This window comes from Acartia tonsa, chromosome 7 (assembly GCF_053477335.1).
Source record: "Acartia tonsa isolate MP-2025a chromosome 7, ASM5347733v1, whole genome shotgun sequence".
Lineage (NCBI taxonomy): Eukaryota > Metazoa > Arthropoda > Copepoda > Calanoida > Acartiidae > Acartia > Acartia tonsa.
In genome coordinates this window covers 30,671,094-30,692,253 of record NC_137266.1, presented here as the reverse complement: position 1 = coordinate 30,692,253, position 21,160 = coordinate 30,671,094, and the positions used below count along the sequence as shown (strand labels likewise).

Here is a 21,160-nt window from a genome sequence, read left to right as displayed (position 1 = left end):
AGATAGAATGCTGAAATTGTTTGACAACATTCCCATCATTAAGGAGCACAATTAAGTATAAAACATCGATGGCAGTAGGACCGCTTTTTGGCAGGTTTTAGGCTATTTTTGTATTTTTCATATTTTTCTCCATATCTTCAGTGTTTATGGTGCGATTTTCAAACTTTTTTCAGTTATAGATATCTAAATTAAATTTCCAGTTGTTTAAAGAAAACAACTATTACGGTCAGACTGCCTTTAAGCAGGTTTTAGGCTTTTTTTGTATTTTTCACATTTTTCTCCATATCTTTGGTGTTTATGGTCCGATTTCCAATTTTTTTTAGTTATAGATATCAAAATTAAATTTCCTGTCCTTTAAAGAAAACAACTATGACGGTCAGACTGCCTTTCAGCAGGTTTTAGGCTTTTTTTGTATTTTTCTCCATATCTTTGGTGTTTATGGTACGATTTCCAAAATTTTTTTCAGTTATACATATCAAAATTAAATTTCCTGTTGTTTAAAGAAAACAACCATGGCGGCCAGACCTCCTTTTGCAGGTTTTTGGCTGTTTTTAAATTTTTCCATATCTTTGATTTAGTCCTATTTTCCAAATTTTTCAAGTTAAGGATTTAAAAATTAAATTTCCTGTCGTTTTAAGAAAACAAGCATGACGGTCAGACTGCCTTTAGCAGGTTTTTGCTATTTTTATATGTTTTACATATTTCCCCATATCTTTAGTATTTTTGGTCAAATTTTAAAACTTTTTTGGGATATCAGTATCAAAATAATTTTTCCCATTGTTATTTGCATCTTTTATGTAATTTACTTTGACCGTCATCATTATACAAAATAAAACAGGGTTTCGTGTTTATTTTCTCCAATAAATCAATTAATAATTACACTTTAAATCTACTTGTAGGTATTACCATCCATGATTTTATTTTTTGTGCTTTGCTACTTATGGATGTTGTCATCCTTGTTAAACTATCTTTTGCAGCAAATAAGAGTAACAATTCCAAGAGAAATTCGAAAATCTTCTCATGCAAATATAATGATAATTTAATGAACATAAGAAAAAAGATAAATATACACTATTGCACATATTTTGTTGCTATTTTCTTTTTAAAAGATCTTGCTGTTTAATATAATTGAAGAAAAAATAATGGTTAGTTATGATTGTACTAAAAAAGGAGCGAAGCTTTTATATAATTTTGTCTGTATGTCTTTATGCAAGTATTAGCCTAAATACTTTCGCTTTTAAATATTGCTTTAAAATCTAAATATTAGGATAATATTTACTACGATTTTATCATTCGTGTTGACCACTTTGAAAAAGTCAAATTATATGAATAGTTTGATTGCTATTATGTTTTTAAAGTTGGTCTATATTTGCAATAGGTAGACTTCAACCAATGCGTTCGATCTACTTCAATACATGAGCTTCGTTTTATGTTTATGTATTTATCCTTGTTACAGAGAGGTTCAAGAAAACAATATGAATCCACCTGTGATTTCAATACCAGATTCTTTAAATCCTGTCATATATAAAAATAGTAAGATTTTTTTTCTAAAACTTATAATTTTATTAGTTAAATAACTTATTTTCTCTATTTTAGAAAAGTTTTACACAGGCCCTAAGATGGTTTTAGACTATTTTATATTTTAATTGGAGTTTTGGGATTGTTTTCGGCTATTTTTTTTAATCTTCGAATCCAGAGCGCCTGAATGATAGGCGCGCAACATCAAGGTCATGAATTACAGCATTAAAAGAAAATGAGTCAGATAGATTGACAGAGAGGTGAACTGAAAGATGGACAGAAAAATGGACAAAGGGGAGGCCTGATAAGATACAGATGGTAAAACACGAACTTACAACCGGTTGATTAACAAATGGAAGGATATACTATACATATGTACATGAATATTGACAAACTAATACTAATACTAATACTAATACTAAAAAAGGGATAGATAACCACACAAAAGACGAACAAGTAAACATCAAATTACTATATACAATAAACGTTTTATAAGATTTGCTGTGTATACTCCAGACAACTACCTCCCCCAAGTAGCAATGACTATTTAGCTAACAGACAAAATTGAAATTTATCAAACTTTTCTTTCTTATTAAAGTTAATAGAAGCTTTTGCGTGTAAATTTCTAACACCCACAACGAAATCGGGACACGGTCTTTGCCTTGTAGGGAAAATCACATATATGTCTTGCTCCTTTATTCTTTTACTTGATGTATGAAATGTTTTTCATGAATACAGCCTGTAAGATTGTTTATATCTCCAGGGAGAAAAATGATTTATTTGTTTCTCTTTATTGCCAGAAAATGGGAAAATTATCGAGAGAAATTATTCTTTTTAGGTTCTGTATTTACTTTTAGTAAAGGTTCAAATAATATACTTTTTAAGAAAGATTATTTTCAATAATTAGGGTATTACGGATTACTCTTATGATTTGGTAGATTCGTTTGATCTTCTTCTAACCATAATTGTTAACGTTCGTTTGTCGGTGAAGCTTGACATAGCTCCTGGGACGGTTTTATGCTATTTTATTTCTGAATAAAAAAAATATTATTTACAAGAACAAAAAGAACAAAATTGCCAAGTTTAAAAACATATCCGTCAATCCTTATATAAAAGTAATAGGATCTTTGTTTGTCTGTCTGTCCTGAAGGATCTCGCTAACTGCTAAATCACTATTATTCTCCTTAGCAGGGAAACTTTTCTTAGGACCTAGGAGGGTTTATTACTCTTTTGGAGGAGGGTACCACAACCATCCCTCAAGAAAAATCGCCCGTAGTAAAAATTAACTCACCGTCCAATTTTTTCCTTTTCCTTTTTAAAATTAGTATTAAAAGTGGAGGGTTTCCCTTTTACCCTTTTCCTCCCCTTTCTTCAGGTACCCTTAGATGCCTCTAGTAATCAGATAAAGTGACATAGTCACAAAGATTATATTTATGATGTAGCTGCGTCCCTAAATATGTGAATATTGGTTTAACCCTGCAGAAATCTTATGAAAGAAAATAAATTCTATTGAAATTGATTTCATTATAAATGTGCATGGGAAATGAAATTTCACCTTTTTTCAATATTCAGACGCAAGATAAATTTCTCTTTACATCATACAAATTGAATAAGAATTCTAAATAAAAGATAACATTTGATTTAAAGCATTGAAATAAATAATTTTGTTTTGTTGCCATTTGGTTGCTGACCGGCCATTTAAAATATAGTTGTCTTGTTTCCTTAGTAAACTTGAGTATAAGTTTATTTTAAAGAAAATTAGGCTTATTATCCCCATCCGTTATCAGCCGCGAGCTAGCTGCCATTGGAAAATATATAACTGCCACTGGTTGAATGTAGCCAGACTTTTCCTCTCATCAACTGCCACAATATTAAAGTAAAAAATAGAGAAGGAAGGTGTTAAATAACTATGTGTCCCCACTTCGTGGGCCCAGTGCCGACTATCAAATAGGTCTTTAAATATCAGTAAATAGATATTAACGCTGCCGAAAGCAGTTTGCTAGCAGACGAAAAGGTCCCAAATGAAAGGGGCTAAGTAGTTGTCTGGGTTATACATCTATACGTATTACATTTATTGCCACAAAAAAACTTAAAGTGTGAAGGACAAAACTTAAGAACAGCATAATTAAAGTTTATATTTCCAACATTTTTAGACTGTTTTAAAAAAGATTTTTAGAATACATGTTCCTGCGTTATGATAAGGTGAAAGAAAATAAATGAAAGACAGAAATATTGAAAACCAAATAATCGTAGCATCTTTATAATTTACTTTGCATGTTTCTTTCTCAGCAAGGCCAATTGTATGTGAAAACAATATAAATAGGAACCATCAAATATTTATAAATAGATAAAACAAATAAAACCTAATTTTATTCACAGCGCGGCGTGGCTTCGAAACCGATTAATATTGGCTGGATCAGAACCGGATCCAAGTCATACAGAAAAATCATGATAAAATAGAAAACATAAAATTAATACCAGTTCTGTTAGCCAGCTCCTTTTTATTTTAATATCCGCTGAAAGCTGTCTATTCTATGTATATTTTTAATACGATATAATAAATAACTACTCCAAAATTTAAAGGTACGTGGTTATATGGTTGTTATCATCCTTGTTTAATTTACGTTTCTATGTTGTACTAGTTCTGAAATTAATTTTACTTCCAGCTAAATTTATGTTGTTCATTTTGTTTTAATTATCCAGTGTTTATTGGGAAATAACACAACATTTGTTCAAATAGTTAAGTAATTTAAATGCAGTTCAGGCTTTAATAGGTTTTTAAACAGCTATACCTTTGTTCACATTATTTCTTAATGAAGGAAGGAATTCAATAAATGTACACGTTTAGAAGTATAACCCAGAAAACTACCTGAATCCAGTGTTTGGGACCTTTTTCGTCTGCTAGCTTTCTGCTCTTTTTGTAGCGAAAGGGCTGTGTTAAAATTCCCAACACTACTGGCTGATATTCAAAGACCCAACTGAAAGTACACAGTGTCCACGGGTGGGGACATACAGTTATTTAACCCTTCCAACAATTGTTTACATCATACCTTGTCAAAATTATTCAATGTACAATTAGAATATTAGATTTAGCACGGGGAAGCCGGAAAAAAGTTTGTTGGCAATGTTCCCCCAAAGTGACTTGTCAAGCACAGAAACCCTCTTCCCGTTTTATAATAAAATAAGAGAGTGAAGGGGATTTGTTTTTCATTTGTTTGTTTATTGATACTTTAGTCAGGATAGGTTATAATTGTGGGTATTGGATAGCCCCCCTAGGTTAGGGCACTACAGGTATGAGCCAGCAGGGTTAGGGACCGCCGCAGGGGTAAAGAACAGTAAAAAGAATCACCCCACCCTCTCATACATACTTTCAATCAATTTTGAAAATTAGGAGGGGTGGTGAGTATTATACACATCAATTTTAGAGAAAACGCCAGTTTGTTTGTTCTTACTTTTGTTTATTTACCAAGTTTTTAAACTTTCCTTACACATACAACTGTAGAATTGTCAAATATGTGTGTAACAAGAACCATTGCATACAAAAGTAACGCAGCAATTATGAGTTGTCTCTCTTAAATATTGGCATAAATTAATGTATGCATAATATTTCGTTTTCATAATTAAAATTATCTATAAATTATTTGAGGAAAAGTGTATTGGAAGTATAATAGTGTGATGCGTTTGTGAACTCGAACCTTTATCCTTTTGTTTTCCTTATCATTAATGGCAGTTTGGAAAGCGCCGAGATTCAAATTGAAAGTTCATAATTGGACGCGGCAATCAAAACAACGCTTGCGCTTAGACCATAAACAAAGCTAGCGTGGCCATCTTTAATCTATCTTTCAAAATGTGCGGAATATCTGTGTGATAAAAAACCATGTATAGTCAGAATTGTGGTGTTGTCCGTACTGAAAAATACCTTTGAGTGCTTCCCGGCTTTACAGGAACAAAAACTTCGGTAAGAATTCTTTCTTTAAGCATTTTTAATGGAATGGAGTGATTTTTTTAAGACGGCAAATTAATCTTTCATTTTTACTTAAATTAGACCAAGTAATTAATTTATTTTTGTATCAGAATATTTTAATCGTAGTCTATAATGATTTTGTTTATGAATTTCAAACTCGCATTTAATTTTGATTAATTTTAAGCAAAAAATAACCCTAGCCTTCTTATACATTTTAAAATATAATTTCGAAGTCACGCAACCTCTCATAATGAATATTTATTTTATTAAAAAAGACGATTGTTCCAAATAAGAAAAAGATTTATTCTCTTTTACAAGATTTACTTTATCATGTATTTAACATTTTAATATTTGATTATTAATTTTGTTATTTTCTATTTCAGCATGACCGTTTTCATACAATAAATTGTATTAGTAACTATGCTGGTTTTGATTCTTGTGGGAAGTAGCAGGTTTCGTACGTCTGTACGTAAAGATCTGGTAAACGGCCAGCCAAATGCCGTTGTACCGAAACAATGAAAACGGTAAGAAGTCCAGTCAGCCAGTCAAAGCCAGTGACAGTTACCGTATGTGTTGAATGTGAATAAAATTCTACACGTGACTATAGTTGTAATCAGTGTTAACAAAAGTGAAAATGGCACCTAAAAAGACTAGGTATGAATTATTGTCGGACAGATTGCCTAGGGCAGTTGAAGTGATAACCGAAGAGTTAGACAGAGTGATGCAGGTAGTTTCGGATACCGCAGACATCAATGTTAATCTCACCAAGGAATGCATCCTTGTTCATGATGCGAACCTAAATCTTGAACGTACCATGAGCGGTCTTCAACAGCTGTATGTGTTAATCCAGGATGATAATAACCTAAAAGATTTTTATAGTGACATTATCACGGCACGAAAGAACTATAGCGAGTTAAAACTTACATTAAGTGCCATAGATGAGCTAAGAGCGATAAACAATGAGGTCTTAGTTCTTAGTGATGATCTTGCAGCTCACAAAAACAGTTTGCAACAACGTTGTATGCAGATAGTGAAAGTTATTAAAGGTGATTACATACCTCTACCAACTAAAATTATCAGTGATATGACTAAACTGATGGACACGCTGGCAAAGGCTAAGCAAGAGCCTGTTACGCCAGTCTCGGGTGCCTCGGTAGATCCTATGCTGCCGTCATTTGGCGCTCAATCGTTTGCTGCCAGTCCGATGTTCTCGCCTCATGGGTACATGCCACGCCTAGACGAGAAACTCCTTCCCAGCTTCGATGGGCAAGAATCTTCTTATGCGCAATTTAAGGAGAATTTCCAGAAGCTTACTACTGGATATGAGCCCAGCTACCTGCAGATGGTGTTAAGTTGTGAACGAGTAATGAAGGATAAACCGTTGAGGCTGCAGTTGCAACAGATTGCCATGCATGCAGCGCAATGGACGTATTTGGACCAACTGTTCAAATCTAGAACCAGACAGATGTTGTGTATATTCAACAACTGGGACAAGAAAGGTAAATTGTCCGAGAGTGGCCAGATTGTCAGCGCTCTCGCCGAGTTCTCAGGTGCCATCAACCAGCTCGAGCAGATGACCAAGGCTGATGGTAAGGACGCAGTTTCTACAAGCCAATGGCTCACAGTTTTATTGTTGGAGATGTTATCTAAGAAACTGCCAAAAGAGTTTCAGGATAAACTCGACCTTGCACTCGGGAGCATGGACGTTCCCGATGTGCCTAAGCTGCTGGATATACTAGAGCAGCAGCGTGGCGCATTATTGATGCGCAGCAGCCACGGCTTGGACACGCCGTCCAAGAAGAAAGGTAATCCTGCCGCAGCTGCGGCCGCCGTAGGTAAACCTGGTACACCTAGCAAGTTCAAGAAGAAGCAGTCCTGTCCGTCAGACGGCTGCAGTGGAGATCATTTTTTGTTTAAATGTTCGAAGTTTACAACCATGTCTGTTCCAGAACGGAAAGAGTTTGTGATGAAAATCGGCGGGTGCCTCTTATGTCTTAACAAGGGGCACCGCGCCTCAGAGTGTCCGCGTGCTGAGAAGCTTGGAGGCTGCAGGATCAACAATTGTGGACAGAAACATAACTCCCTCCTCCATGAGTCCGTCGCCCAGATTTCAGCTGTTTATGAAGCGCCATTTTTGGGTGAGAATAATTACATGTTGATGCTCCAGAAGCTGGACGCGCTGGATGTCTACAAGAGGAAGGTGCCTGTGTCTGGGATGTGGGACACAGGTGCCAACCTCACCATGGTTACACAGTCTATTGCCAAGAAGTTGCAGTTGCCCTCTACTGGACGTGTTGCTACTATTTCAATGGCTGATGGCAAAGTTCAGTCATGCCCAACAGTTAAACTCTGCCTGGTTGACCGTAACAAGAACAAGCATGTTATGGAAGCAGCTGTTGTTCACACAATTGGACATACAGATGGGCTGCGCAGCATGGACCCAGTCGCCGCAGCTGCTTTGTTTGATATGAGGCCACAGGATTTTTCATTGGTCAATGGACCACTTGATATTCTCTTAGGGCATGTCACGCTCACGACGTTTCCAGCGGCGGATAAACTCATCGGCAAGTCAAGATTATACCGCAGCATTTTTGGCACAGGTTTCCTTGTTGTTTCTGCCGATGGAAAGCCTGTTAGTAAGCCAGTTGTTTGTAAAGTTACTAAGTTGGAAGTTGCAGCGATGGACTTCCTATCGTCGGAGGCGTTAGGCGTGCAGCCGCCGCAGCTGTGCAGTGGATGCACGGGCTGGCACTTGCGTCAGGCAAGTCAGCCGTTGATCAGCGAAAACAGGATCTGATAAAAGAAGGTTTAACATTGGATCTTGTGAAGAATGAGTGGACGGCAGCTTATCCATACCGGCTGCCAACACATACGCTGCCAAACAATTCGCGGCAGGCGTATAATATTGCGCTTCGTGATCGCCGGCGCATGATAAAAAACGGCGAATATGACGTATTCTGTAAGGTGTTCAAGGAGGCGGTGTCCCGTGGGGTGTACGTCAAAGCCACGCCACAAGACTTAGCATATGAAGGTCCAGTTTATTTTAATTCATTAGTGACGGCCTTCAAGGATAGCATTTCTACCCCCTTGAGAATCTGCGCAAACTCTAGCTTGACCTGCAATGGAACAAGTTTAAATCATATTATGATGGACGGCCCACAACCTACCTACACTTTGTTTCACAATCTTATTCGGTTCAGAAGTTACAAGTGTGCCTGTGTTTGTGATGTCTGTAAATTTTACAATTCTTTGGCGGCCACATATGAAGATTCGCAGCTGAAGAGAGTGTGGTTTGCAGAGGATGAACATGCCAACCCCGAAGTTTACTTGACCAAAAAAGTTAACTTCGGGGAGAAATTGGCAGGCGATTTCGCCGTCACAGCCCTGAGACTTACAGCACAGATTTTTGGAGGGCACAGCCGCCAAGATGTTCATGATGTTTATGGATCTGAATACGTAAAGGGAGCAGAGGTAGTTGCAAAGCAGGACCTGTGGAGAAGTGAGCAACAACCTACCGGTTCCAAGTTTGTACTGCATCAGGATGCTCCAGCTATCAAGCTGGAGCAGTGTACCTACATTGATGACCATACTGGCGGCCATAATAGCAAGCCAGAAGCCGTCAAAATGGTCGAAGAGTTGAAGGAAATGATTGAACCTGGCAACTTCAGCTTTAAATCAGTTATTTATTCTGGAGATGATATTGATCCTGTTAAGGTACTGGGCATTCAATGGGCCCCCAGAGAAGATGTTCTTACTTTACCTGCTCGGGTGAACCATGGCGCCAAGATAAAGGGCCCAAAATTGCTGGAGGACCTTGATCTGTTAGATTTATGGAGAGCCATGCCAGAATGTGTAACGAAGAGAGAGATTTGGCGGGTCGTACAGCAATTGTATGATCCTCTTGGCCTCATGTGCCCACTACTCCTGAAGTCCAAGCTTATACTTCGGGAGGTTTGCATTAGTGGCGTATCATGGGATGAGCATGTTCCTGCCAAGCTGAGAGATGACTTTGTTGACAGTTTGGCCGACAGGGCTAAGCTTGGAGAAGTGCCATTTCAACGTTCTTTAGTTCCTGATGAGCCACTGGGGCTCCCAACCATCATTGGTTTTTCTGATGCTTCAAGTTCAGCCTACGCAGCCATCATCTACCTACGTTGGCCAACAGCCAGGGGCTTCGAAGTGATTTTATGCAGTGGCAAGAGTCGTGTGGCTCCTGTTAAGATTGAGTCTATTCCAAGACTTGAGTTGTTGTCATGTTTATTAATGGCAAGATTGGCGGACGCAATTGTCCGAGCCCTGCCGTTTGCAGTAGCAGGCAAGATGTTTTTTAGCGACAGCACTTGCGCCATATCGCAAATCGTGTCTGAATCAGTGATGTTAAACATATTTAACAGTCATCGTGTGAGTGAGATCCAACAGCTGACCAGCCCAGAGGATTGGCGCTGGCTTCCTACAGATCAGAACATTGCAGATCTTGCCACCAGAGGTGCCTGTACCATTCAAGATGTTTCACCAGGATCCAGGTATCAGGATGGGCCTGAATGGCTACGCCTGGAGCAGGACCAGTGGCCTGTAAAGACGGCGGGTGAAGTAAATCACCCCATCCCAGAGGCTGAGATGAATCAGCGCATGGTCCGATTGAAGTGTATGGCCGTCCAGGTAGTAGATACTGATTTCTGGAGAACTTTAGCACGACGTACCTACAGGCAGGCACGTAATACTATGCAGGCGGTGATCAGAGCTGCCAACTGTTTCAAGTTGTTGCTTGTTAAGAAACGAGTTCCGGCCAGGCAAGAGCCGATGAATGATTCGGTTCCAGCCGGACAAGAGCCGACGGGAGTTTCGGTTCCGGCTGGACAAGAGCCGATCAGTGTTGCGGTTCCAGCTGGACAAGAGCCCACGGGAGTTTCGGTTCCAGCTGGACAAGAGCCGCTAGTTGATTCCAAGTTTTATGGCAACCACATTTTTTCAATTACCTACCTAGATGTGGTGTGTGATTTATTCCTGGCATCATACAACCAGGAGAAGGAGATGATTATGGAGGCTGAAGGTAAATTTGATAGTCTTCAACCTTATTATCACGAGACTGAGGTGTACTGGCCTATCGTTGGTAATAATGGCTATTATCCTGTTCGTAAATTCAGAGTCCTCAAGATGAGGTCCTGTGGGGACGAGGCCTTGGAGGCAGCAGCCGAGGGAAAGAAGAAGCTGTTCAAGGATTCCCCTGGCCTTATTTTGATTGATCGTCACAATAACTTGGCCAGACTGTTCCTGCAGCAGGCCCACGATGAACTTGGCCATGCCGGTCATAGAAAAACGTTGGTACAGAGTCGCAGGTATGCTTGGATATCACGTGGCCGCCAAGAAGCTATGAAGGTTGTCAAATCATGTTCCAGTTGTTGTCTAGAGTATGCACGTCGTTCAGCCCCAACTATGGCAGACGTCCTGCCCGACAGGTTAGAATCTTCAGTTCCATTCTTCCATGTTCATCTTGACCTTGCAGGCCCGATGGAAGTTACAAGGCCTGGAGTCCGCACCAGGAAGAATCCAGCCAAGTACAAGGTTTGGTTGTTAATTGCTTGTTGTCGTTTTACACAAGCAGTGTTTATTGATGTTCTGCTGGATTACAGTACTGAGGCCTCAGAAAGCTTCAAGCATTCTACAATATGCCCAGAGTCGTAACTACAGATCGCGGCACCAATTTTCTTGGCTCGAAAAGAATACTTGATGAAGTTATGAAGAAGTCTGATGTGAGTTTTGAGTGGCACCTTGTACTGACTGGCGCTCATTCGTATGTTGGAAGTGTTGAGCGCCAGGTCGCCATGGTCAAGCGTGTCCTCAATAAGAAGTTGTGTGGAGCTGTTGTCAATCACAATGAGTTGTTGCTGCTGACTGCTGAAACTGCTAGAGTTTTAAACTCTAAACCCTTGAGTTATGCTACACAAGGGAATGATGTTAACACATGGAGAATCATTTCTCCTGCTGATTTGTTGGGTGGCAGAGCTAACGACAGGATTTGCTCGTTCGAGACCGGTTCCAGAGATAGAATTACACGCCGTTTAGGCCATCTGGAGGAGCTGACTGGACAGTTCCATGAAGTCTACAAGCAGCAGCTGCTGCCTGAGCTATTGCGCACGGTAAAGTGGAGACGCAATCAAGTTCCGCTGAGCGTTGGAGATGTCGTTCTTGTTGACGGGTGCACCAACTTGGTTAAGAAGTATCGCCTCGGCAGAGTTCAAGACGTACGTGGCGGTGGCCATACAGTTGTAGCCCGTTTCAAATTGTCCGATGATGTTGAAGCCACGGATAACGAGATTTCTGCAAGACGATTGTTGAAAGTAAACCTACCCCAAGATGATTCCCAAGACGATTAAGTATTTTTATTAGTATCGTTCTTATCGCGTATTTTTTTTAACTTTCAACAATTGCGTATTTTTTTAAAATTTATAATTGACGCAAATTTCCTTACAATTTCGTTTAAAATTATAAATGAGCTCAAAATTTTATTTCCAACGCATAAAACTAAAGTTTTTTATTTGAATACATAAGTTTTCTTTACGGATTTATTTGATCGGGACCTGGGATTTTTTCGCGTAAAAAATCTTAGGTACGTATTTTTTTAAAATTTGGATGCGAAGCATTATTATCGTTCCTTGTTTAACAAACATGAAATATGATATATACAGATAAGAATAGAAATGAAACACATTTGATCATTTTAAAAATATCTTTTTATATTACATGCATTACAAATAATTTAATATTAACTATATATTAAGATTATTATATTTTAATTTCGTTCTGAAGATTACCTAAAAACAAAAAAGCAGTAATTTTATGAACACAGCAGATTTACTTTGATTTGTTTGATTTTATTTCGATGAGTATAGCCTAATGAAACTGCTATACAAAGCCTTCCAGCTCTGTTTCCTCGGCTGAAGACCTTGCATAACAGCAAAACTAAAGCTTAAGAAATATCTGATAATTTTAAAAAGATTCTTTCGTAGTTTCTTTGATTCCTTCTTTATTTGAAGATTTTAACTTTGGAACATTTTTCATTCTATCTTTTTCAGAAATGTTCGTGAATTGAGCCCCGCGCCAGGAATCCTGTTCACGGTTACACAAAAAAGAAACAAAACATAACCATAAACAGGACTCGTCGCACGTGGCATTATTATAATTGTAGTGCGTCGGTTTGATCTGCAAGCTTTCGAGGTTCAGGTTGAACTGAGGCCCCAATTGCTCTTAATTTTAAAAGACTGTATAAATAAGTACACGGAAAAGCTTATTATCTATTCAGCCAAAGAGAAATTGCCAAATAAACACTTTTTGAGACTTTTCTTTTACTTTGAGCTTAATTTAAAATTCGCATATGCAAAAATGCAAATTCACTTTCATTTTGATGTTTTATTGATGAATTAATACAGTTCTTTTATATGTTCTTAGATATAAGGATATTTTATTTGATGATATGTTTAGATTAAGGATAATTTTACTTTATTTGATTATTCTGTTTATCTAGATTTAAGGATTATTTTCTTATCTATCTTTTACATAAAGATTTGATCGAAGAAAGATTTTACGTATGCATTTTCACTTTTCTTTAACAAAAAAGATTTGTTTGAAAAGAATTTTTTTTAATAATTATTCTTCTTTTATTAAAAAGATTTGAATGAATTATTTGATGATTAATGCAGATTATGTTTAGCATTAAGGTTATTCTAATATTAAGAATATTATTATTATCATTATTAATGATTAGATACCTAATTAAAGTTTGGGTACTTATTTTAAGTTATTATTATGTATTGCATTACATGGTCTAACAAATTCAAATAACTATTTGTTTATTTCGAAAAATTGTGAGGCCATGAGATTAAGTGTTATGAGTGAGTAGTGAATGTGTAAGCTTTCAATGAAGAATGTTTTATATCCTATTCCTTTATTCCTACATTTTTGTGGAATTGTGTCATTTTGTGTTAGTACGAGTATTCGTGAATATTATTACTAGCAAATTTGAGGCCAAAAAGGCCAAAATTTAAAACTCTTGTAATTTATGTGGTTTTGAATTGTGACTTTTGTGGACATTGTCTGCACACAAAGTTGAAAATCTGAATGGTGTAATGTTCGATTCCCCACTTTCAGGCGGGTGTGTATTGGAAGTATAATAGTGTGATGCGTTTGTGAACTCGAACCTTTATCCTTTTGTTTTCCTTATCATTAATGGCAGTTTGGAAAGCGCCGAGATTCAAATTGAAAGTTCATAATTGGACGCGGCAATCAAAACAACGCTTGCGCTTAGACCATAAACAAAGCTAGCGTGGCCATCTTTAATCTATCTTTCAAAATGTGCGGAATATCTGTGTGATAAAAAACCATGTATAGTCAGAATTGTGGTGTTGTCCGTACTGAAAAATACCTTTGAGTGCTTCCCGGCTTTACAGGAACAAAAACTTCGGTAAGAATTCTTTCTTTAACCATTTTTAATGGAATGGAGTGATTTTTTTAAGACGGCAAATTAATCTTTCATTTTTACTTAAATTAGACCAAGTAATTAATTTATTTTTGTATCAGAATATTTTAATCGTAGTCTATAATGATTTTGTTTATGAATTTCAAACTCGCATTTAATTTTGATTAATTTTAAGCAAAAAATAACCCTAGCCTTCTTATACATTTTAAAATATAATTTCGAAGTCACGCAACCTCTCATAATGAATATTTATTTTATTAAAAAAGACGATTGTTCCAAATAAGAAAAAGATTTATTCTCTTTTACAAGATTTACTTTATCATGTATTTAACATTTTAATATTTGATTATTAATTTTGTTATTTTCTATTTCAGCATGACCGTTTTCATACAATAAATTGTATTAGTAACTATGCTGGTTTTGATTCTTGTGGGAAGTAGCAGGTTTCGTACGTCTGTACGTAAAGATCTGGTAAACGGCCAGCCAAATGCCGTTGTACCGAAACAAAAAGTTTTGATACTAACAGTTTTTATTACTTGATAAAAAATTTGAGAGAAGTAGCCTAAATTTTAAAGCCAACTATTTAAATACTGTTGTTATTAATTTTTTTGGCTTATTCATTTATAATTTTTCGTCTCAATTCTTTTTAAATAACTATATCTAGCTTCTTGTTTTTAAGGCTTTGTAATATCTAAAGCAGTTTTGAAAAAAAACTTCGAAAAACCTACAAAGAGATACTTTACTCTACTTCATTTAAAATTCATAGTTTTGTATTATAAAATGATTGTGAATGAAAACCATAATACATTATAAACCAAAAACTACAAATGTCATTTTAATTCAAGGTTCCTTGATAATTTGTCCTTGTCAGCGGCAAGGAAATGACAATAGAAGCTCCTAATAAATGATTAAGTCCTTTGTTATAAGAACAAGGTCAAGATTGGTCCATTTGCAAAGTCATCAAATTTATTTTTTGGTTAATAGTATCATTAGACACATACTTAGTAAAGTTTTTCAAGTTTATTAGAAAAATAACACCTTGCTATTCAAATTTTTATTCATTATTCTTCCTGCTTCTATTAATTTTCAATGCTTTACTGGTCTCTTTTTGGAACCATACTTTTCTCTATTCAATGTCAAGATTTAGTTGTATGAATGCAAAATTGTGTGTGTTTGTTTTAACATTACTTGACAAATGTAAAACTTTTCCTTTCTGATCCAGTTAGCCTCAGCTGTAACCACTCACTCGGTAGTTTGATTTCCCACTACGTCAATGTTGATATCGTTCAGTTACAGATGTTATGTTCGAATCTGTTCTACACAGATATAAACAAATGATAGTAAAAATGATACACACACATTGCTGCTATATCATCAACTAGCGGCTACGCCCCTAGAGGCCTCTAGTGACATTTAAATGTTTTTTTTTATTTTAAATATCTAATTTGATAAATAATTTGTCTATGTTATCAGCTGTTAAATTCATGCTTCTATACAGCACGATTATGCTAGCGACACTATGCGGCGGAAATATTTTATTTTTTTTCGATTTTATTGTGATTTCTCTTGGGAGGGTGGTGGTACCCTTCCCAAAAATAGTTAAAAACCTTCCCGGGACATATGAGCATCTACCCTGTTAAGGAGAACCCAATCGGTTCAGCGGTTAGCGAGATCCTTTGGTAGAGACACACAGATACACAGAAAAACATCCTGTTCCTTTAGTATAAGGATTGTGAGACTAGGGAGGGACGTCATTGACAATAAACAGGCATAACTCATTATCATGCACAGAAATGACTTCTTAAAAAAGGTCGTGTAATCAAAGTTATATTTCCTAAATTCCTAGGTATATTAATGCTACGTTGCTTACAAAAAAAACTCTACACAAAGTTTTTTTTTTACTAGAAAAGTGTCATTAAAGTATTAACATTACCTTGGAGTTAAATAGTAGCTTCTCTCAAAGTGTTAACAAATTAGTTTTTATAATAATATATAATGGGAATAAGTATTTTTACTATATCATTAACTATAATCAACACAATCATTCAACTAATTTATATCCTCTTCATTTTTAAGTGCAGCTACTCTTTAGTTCAGTTAAGCCCCTGGCATATAAGGGCTCTGTCTGAGAATGGAAAATAGAAACTTGAAATAGTCTTACAACCCAAAAGATTTTAATCTAGAAACAGCCTAAAACTTTAAGGTAAGTATTTAAAGCTTCTCTTAAAAAGGAGAACTCAATGGGTTTAGTGGTTAGTGAGACCTTAAAGGACGTTATACTTCAAATAAAGTTGTTAATATAAAGTTATTTTTTATATTTAGCTGAATAACTCACTTATTAAGCACACAGTGTGCTTGTTTAAAAATATGAAGAAAACAATATTTTAAAATGAAAACATTATAATCGAAGTCAGCATTTATTCCCGTATTGATTTACATAATAGATATAACCTAGAGAAATACTTGTTACGGACTCAATCCGGACAAGTCCGATTTATGACGTATACACGTCTAATTATAGAGTGCTGGCCAGGAATGGGATGAATGACTAAGAAGGTGATTGTCAAGTTTTTATTGAAATTTCATAAAAGCGGTTAACAAACCTAAAAAATATACATAATTAGTACATTTAAAAACATTATAAATAAGATACTAATTACTTTTTCATACTAAAAAATCATTTGGAGTTGTGACTGATTGGTCCTTGTCTAATTAAGTTAGCTTTCTGAAAATTATATCTCAGAAATAATTCGTCAAAATTTTTACGTCCGTATCTCGCATATATATAAAGGTATTTGTCTGCTAACCCAATATTCCTTTTTAAGTTTGACTACAAATAGGGTCAGATGTACATCTATATATATTATGTCTACTGTTTACATTTGAATGCCAATAAAAAGAAGTTATCTTCAACACTTATAGAAATGCAAATACAATTTATTGGAAAAATGTCTTAAAAGTCATTTAAGCCAGGCAATATAAATGTTTTAGGGGGAAATTATAAACCATAGTTTTTAAGAATAACAATTTTAGGAAATCAAAATCAAAGATTTCAAATAACTAGAAGAAATTAGGGAGGGCCATTGGGCTGTTAAATATAATAGTCCCCAAAGTCTTACACTACATTTTTCTTATTTGTTGGCTTAACAACCTTGCTTGAGGAATTTTTATGAATTTTTATTGGTAGGTTCATTTAGTTGAGTGTCCAAACGTTCCAACCACTTATTGTAATCTACTAGGTTAATTTTGTATATCATCATTGGAAATGTACATTAATAATTCGACAATTGTCTTATCCCTTTAGATCACTGAAAAGATATATTTGGAATTGAAATGGACTATAGTCGTAGGTTATGTTTGTACTCAATTCTAGTGGTATAAAGTAGGTATGCTACTGAACCCTTCAATAGCTAATTATAATTTTAAATACATAGATGAACATAATTCTACATTTACATTTAGATATTATTTAAATCATCAAAAATCAATTATAAAAATGATGAAAAACATTTTAGAGACCAATTTTTGAGAGTTCCCATGTACCTTACAAATATAAAAAACAAACATATTCAATTGGAAAAGAAAAAACATAAATATTCTAAAATTGAAATAAAGAACTACTAAGCTAGTATATATATATGTGTGTGTATGTGTGTAACTGTAGGTATGAATTGAAAAATATTCTGTATGTAAGCCACCATATATCAATGGAACTCAATATATATCGAAATGGTCCTGGCAATAATGGTGAGGAAAATTGGTTAAAAAGAAGTTTTATCATTAAAGTAAAGTGTTATTTGCAAGTCTACTATGTATGTAATGACAACAAGGATTACAACAGCCTTAAATATCAAGAAAATTAATATGAATTTATTTGGCTTTTGTAGCATGATGACCGACGTACTGATAGATTAAAAAAGTGGTATTTTGGATTTTCTTTAGAAATGGTATCTCACAAAAAATCTTTACCCACTTTCGTTACGGGCTGATGAACGAAGGGATGGACTGACATACAAGCTGAATTGAAGAGTAGCTTCATCACTAAAAATTGAAATACTATGATGTTACAATTATTTCATGTGTATATGTCCGTTAGAATCTGTAAAACTACTTGAACAATTAATTAAATGTTTTTTTGAAAGCCAATTATAAGTCTTTCTTTCAAGTCTTTATCAAAAAATTTTGTTCTTATCATATCATCAGACTAAATACGTCGTAATGTCAATTGAAAATCACTTTTTGAATATTTAACTTAAAAGTAGTTCTTGAGTTTCTTCAAGAGCTAACTAAAATCTTAGCTTTACCAGTAGCTTAACAAAGAACTCTTTTTCATTGCATATTGCAAGTTTTTCATTGCAAGTTCTATCTTAAAAAAAATACTTCAATGCTGATATTACTGAAGTAAAACTTTGTGTATTTAAAATGTAAATTTTGCCAATTTTCCTATCCATTGGTGTGTGAACCGGTCAGACCATTAATGGTGAGATAAGAACAAAAATATGAGATGTTGAGGCCAACAGTGAGCTATATACAATTATATATTAACCCCTGTACATTAGACTGGGCCATTGTTAAACATTTTAAAACTAAGAAAAAAATGTAGATGACAATTTCGGTTTTCTTTGTATTATGTAAAGACTTCTAAAGCCATTTTACGATAGCAGTTGGCGCTAAACATGGTTATTGTAAGAGTTTAAAGGGTTATAGTCTCTTTCGTGGCAACGCCTCCTTAGGGGCGTTTCGTCGTATTCTCATAGTACCCTTTCATAGGTTATTTTAGGTTAGGTTAGCTTATTGGCCCATAGGGTTAGGCAATTGGCCCTGCAGGGTTAGATCCCTCGGCAGGAGCAAGAAACAAAGGAAAAGCTACTGTGAACGCTCCTTAAGAGGCGTTGCCACGACAGAGACTCTACCCGTTCACAGAATTAATAAAATCATATGAATTAGTTTTGGGATGTCCAGATAGATCTCTTAAACGGTCCAGAGTAGCTTTCTCTTAAAGCAGGAAAGAATTTAGACTAATACTTTTATTGTGGGTATCAAATATCTAACAAAACTTATCCCAAATACATTTAATGTTAATTTAACTTTACCAAAGCCTTTAACTAAATAAACTGTACAGCATTGATGAAATGAAATTGAAATAAGAAAAAACTGTCTGTAATGGGAAATATTTAAACAAAATGGATATTACATCCGAATGTAGAACTGACTTTTTATTGGAGTATAAATCATTTAGAGGTCAATATCTTTTAAAATATATCACAGACTTTTCAATACTAGGGGCATGTTGGTCTAGAAAAAAAACTAGCACTTGAAAAATGGGTGGTTTTCTGAATGTCCTTTATTTAATGTATTATTAAGGACAATTAAAATATTTCAAAATTATTTATTAAACAATAACTTATACACAAAAAATCAAATATTTTTATGAAACAACATTTAAAAGCAAGTATATACTCGTTTGCAGTTATCAGTTGCATGGAATATATTTATTTCTTTTTATTTTCTTTAATGAAAGTTAAAAATAGAAAGTAACTGTCTTTTTTACTTATAAAGAAATCACTTATTCAAAAAAAATCATTTTACAATGTGTTATTTTATGAATAATTTATGAAATGATGATTTTATGTCAATATTAAATGTGTTTATAGCAAATTTATAATGATGGTTGATTTAGACATTATTAGTCTTTTTTTACACTTGTTATAGACAGGCAATATTAACAAGAATGACAACCAGAGGTGTGCAGAAGGGTGGTGTACTCAGCGCATAATTAGGGGGTTGAATATACTCCTAGGGGTACATCCGCCTATATTACTCCCTTGACAAGGGGTCTAAACCCTTCTGATACACCTCTCTAAAAAAGAAAAAAGAAATTACTAGCCCTTTTGACTTATGAGAATGTTATTATTTAAAGGATATTTTTTAGAGGCTGTATCCACTCCTTTGAAAATACTATAACACCTTCCTTTTTCAATTATTGGTCAGCAAATATTCCGAAAAAGTTTTATTCATTTCCTTTGTTTTTTACAAAAAAAATTAAATCCACGTTGTACTACAAATTATGAATTATGACCTAATAAAATAATAGAAAAAACATGTTATATAAAAAGGCATGAATGGAAAATGCTTTGAAATTATCTGTGGTCAGATTGCATAAGAATATTATCACTAACATATTGTGAAAAGTACTAAACTTTATGTTTGGTAGATTTTTGTTAATTTAAAAAAGAAAAGTAGTTACTGTTTGTAATTGGAAATATGTCTACTGAACCTTAATGTTGATTTTTTTGTTAAATTTACTAACATTAAGTAAATAAGCCATGAATGCATTTTTTAGAATTGCACGTCAACGTCAGTTTTATCTTTACGGCAGTTTTCAAAAGTGTTTTAACATCTCAGAAAAATCCTATAATTAAATGATAAATCAATATAATTATTTTTAAAAATAAGTAAATAAATAAAATAATATTTTTAAACCTTACCCCCTCAAAGATCTAGAAAAGGCTAGGAGTTTATTAAGACTTTCTTATATCTATGTAAAGCTAAGAAAACACTTCAAATGAAGGCTGGCTTAGGAAAGTTTATAGGATTTTGTTCATTATTGTTTTTTTCTATTTCTTTTTTTCCCAAAACCATAAACCCTCATTATGAGAGGACTGTTCACAGCTATAAATTGACCCAAATCTAGCTTTCTAAAGATTCTCTTTTGCTCTACTACTGATGTATAAAAGTCACATTTTTGGGGTTAAGGAATGTCCCAGATTGTTGATGAAATGTATAGCATCCTAAAAAAGGGCATACAGACAAAGGCTGTCAAATTTAAGAGCAGAGAAAGCAAGATTTAAAGCCAGAAAATCGAAAAAAGAAAAAACATAAATTTACAGGCCTGTCGCGTATAGGAGCCGAGAAATTTATGGCTTAATATTTAACCCCCCCCCCCCCCCCCTCTTTTATTTTGGATTTTTAAAATCGCAAAAATAGAGGTCTTATTTTGATCCCTTCCCAAAAGCTTTTGATAGAAAACTGTTTCAAATTTCTAGCAGTGATAGTTTTGATCAAAATTCTCAGATTTGAGATGAATTTAATACTCCAAGGCATTTTGCACTTGCCCTTAATAGACAATTCAAGAATAATTTCTTCAACTCAATGGGAATTGCAAAAGGAAGGATTTCAATCTCATTCTAGAAATAAAATATCTT

General features: G+C 34.8%; 2 protein-coding genes and 1 long non-coding RNA gene across 3 annotated transcripts; all 3 read left to right on the top strand.

Moving 5' to 3' along the window:
• Positions 1-5,177: 5,177 nt before the first annotated feature.
• On the top strand, positions 5,178-5,998 carry LOC145324264 (uncharacterized). The gene is made up of 2 exons (XR_013881223.1): positions 5,178-5,476; positions 5,866-5,998. It is a non-coding gene; the product is annotated as an uncharacterized LOC145324264 (long non-coding RNA).
• Positions 5,999-6,116: 118 nt separating this feature from the next.
• On the top strand, positions 6,117-11,118 carry LOC145324496 (uncharacterized). The gene is made up of 4 exons (XM_080167081.1): positions 6,117-8,243; positions 8,312-10,294; positions 10,505-11,044; positions 11,113-11,118. Exons 1-4 carry the CDS (start codon positions 6,117-6,119, stop codon positions 11,116-11,118), a joined length of 4,656 nt encoding a protein of 1,551 aa, XP_080023207.1.
• Positions 11,119-11,148: 30 nt separating this feature from the next.
• On the top strand, positions 11,149-11,856 carry LOC145324495 (uncharacterized). Its single transcript, XM_080167080.1, has one exon. The coding sequence runs from the start codon at positions 11,149-11,151 to the stop codon at positions 11,854-11,856; it is 708 nt and encodes a 235-aa protein (XP_080023206.1).
• The last annotated feature ends 9,304 nt before the right edge of the window (positions 11,857-21,160 follow it).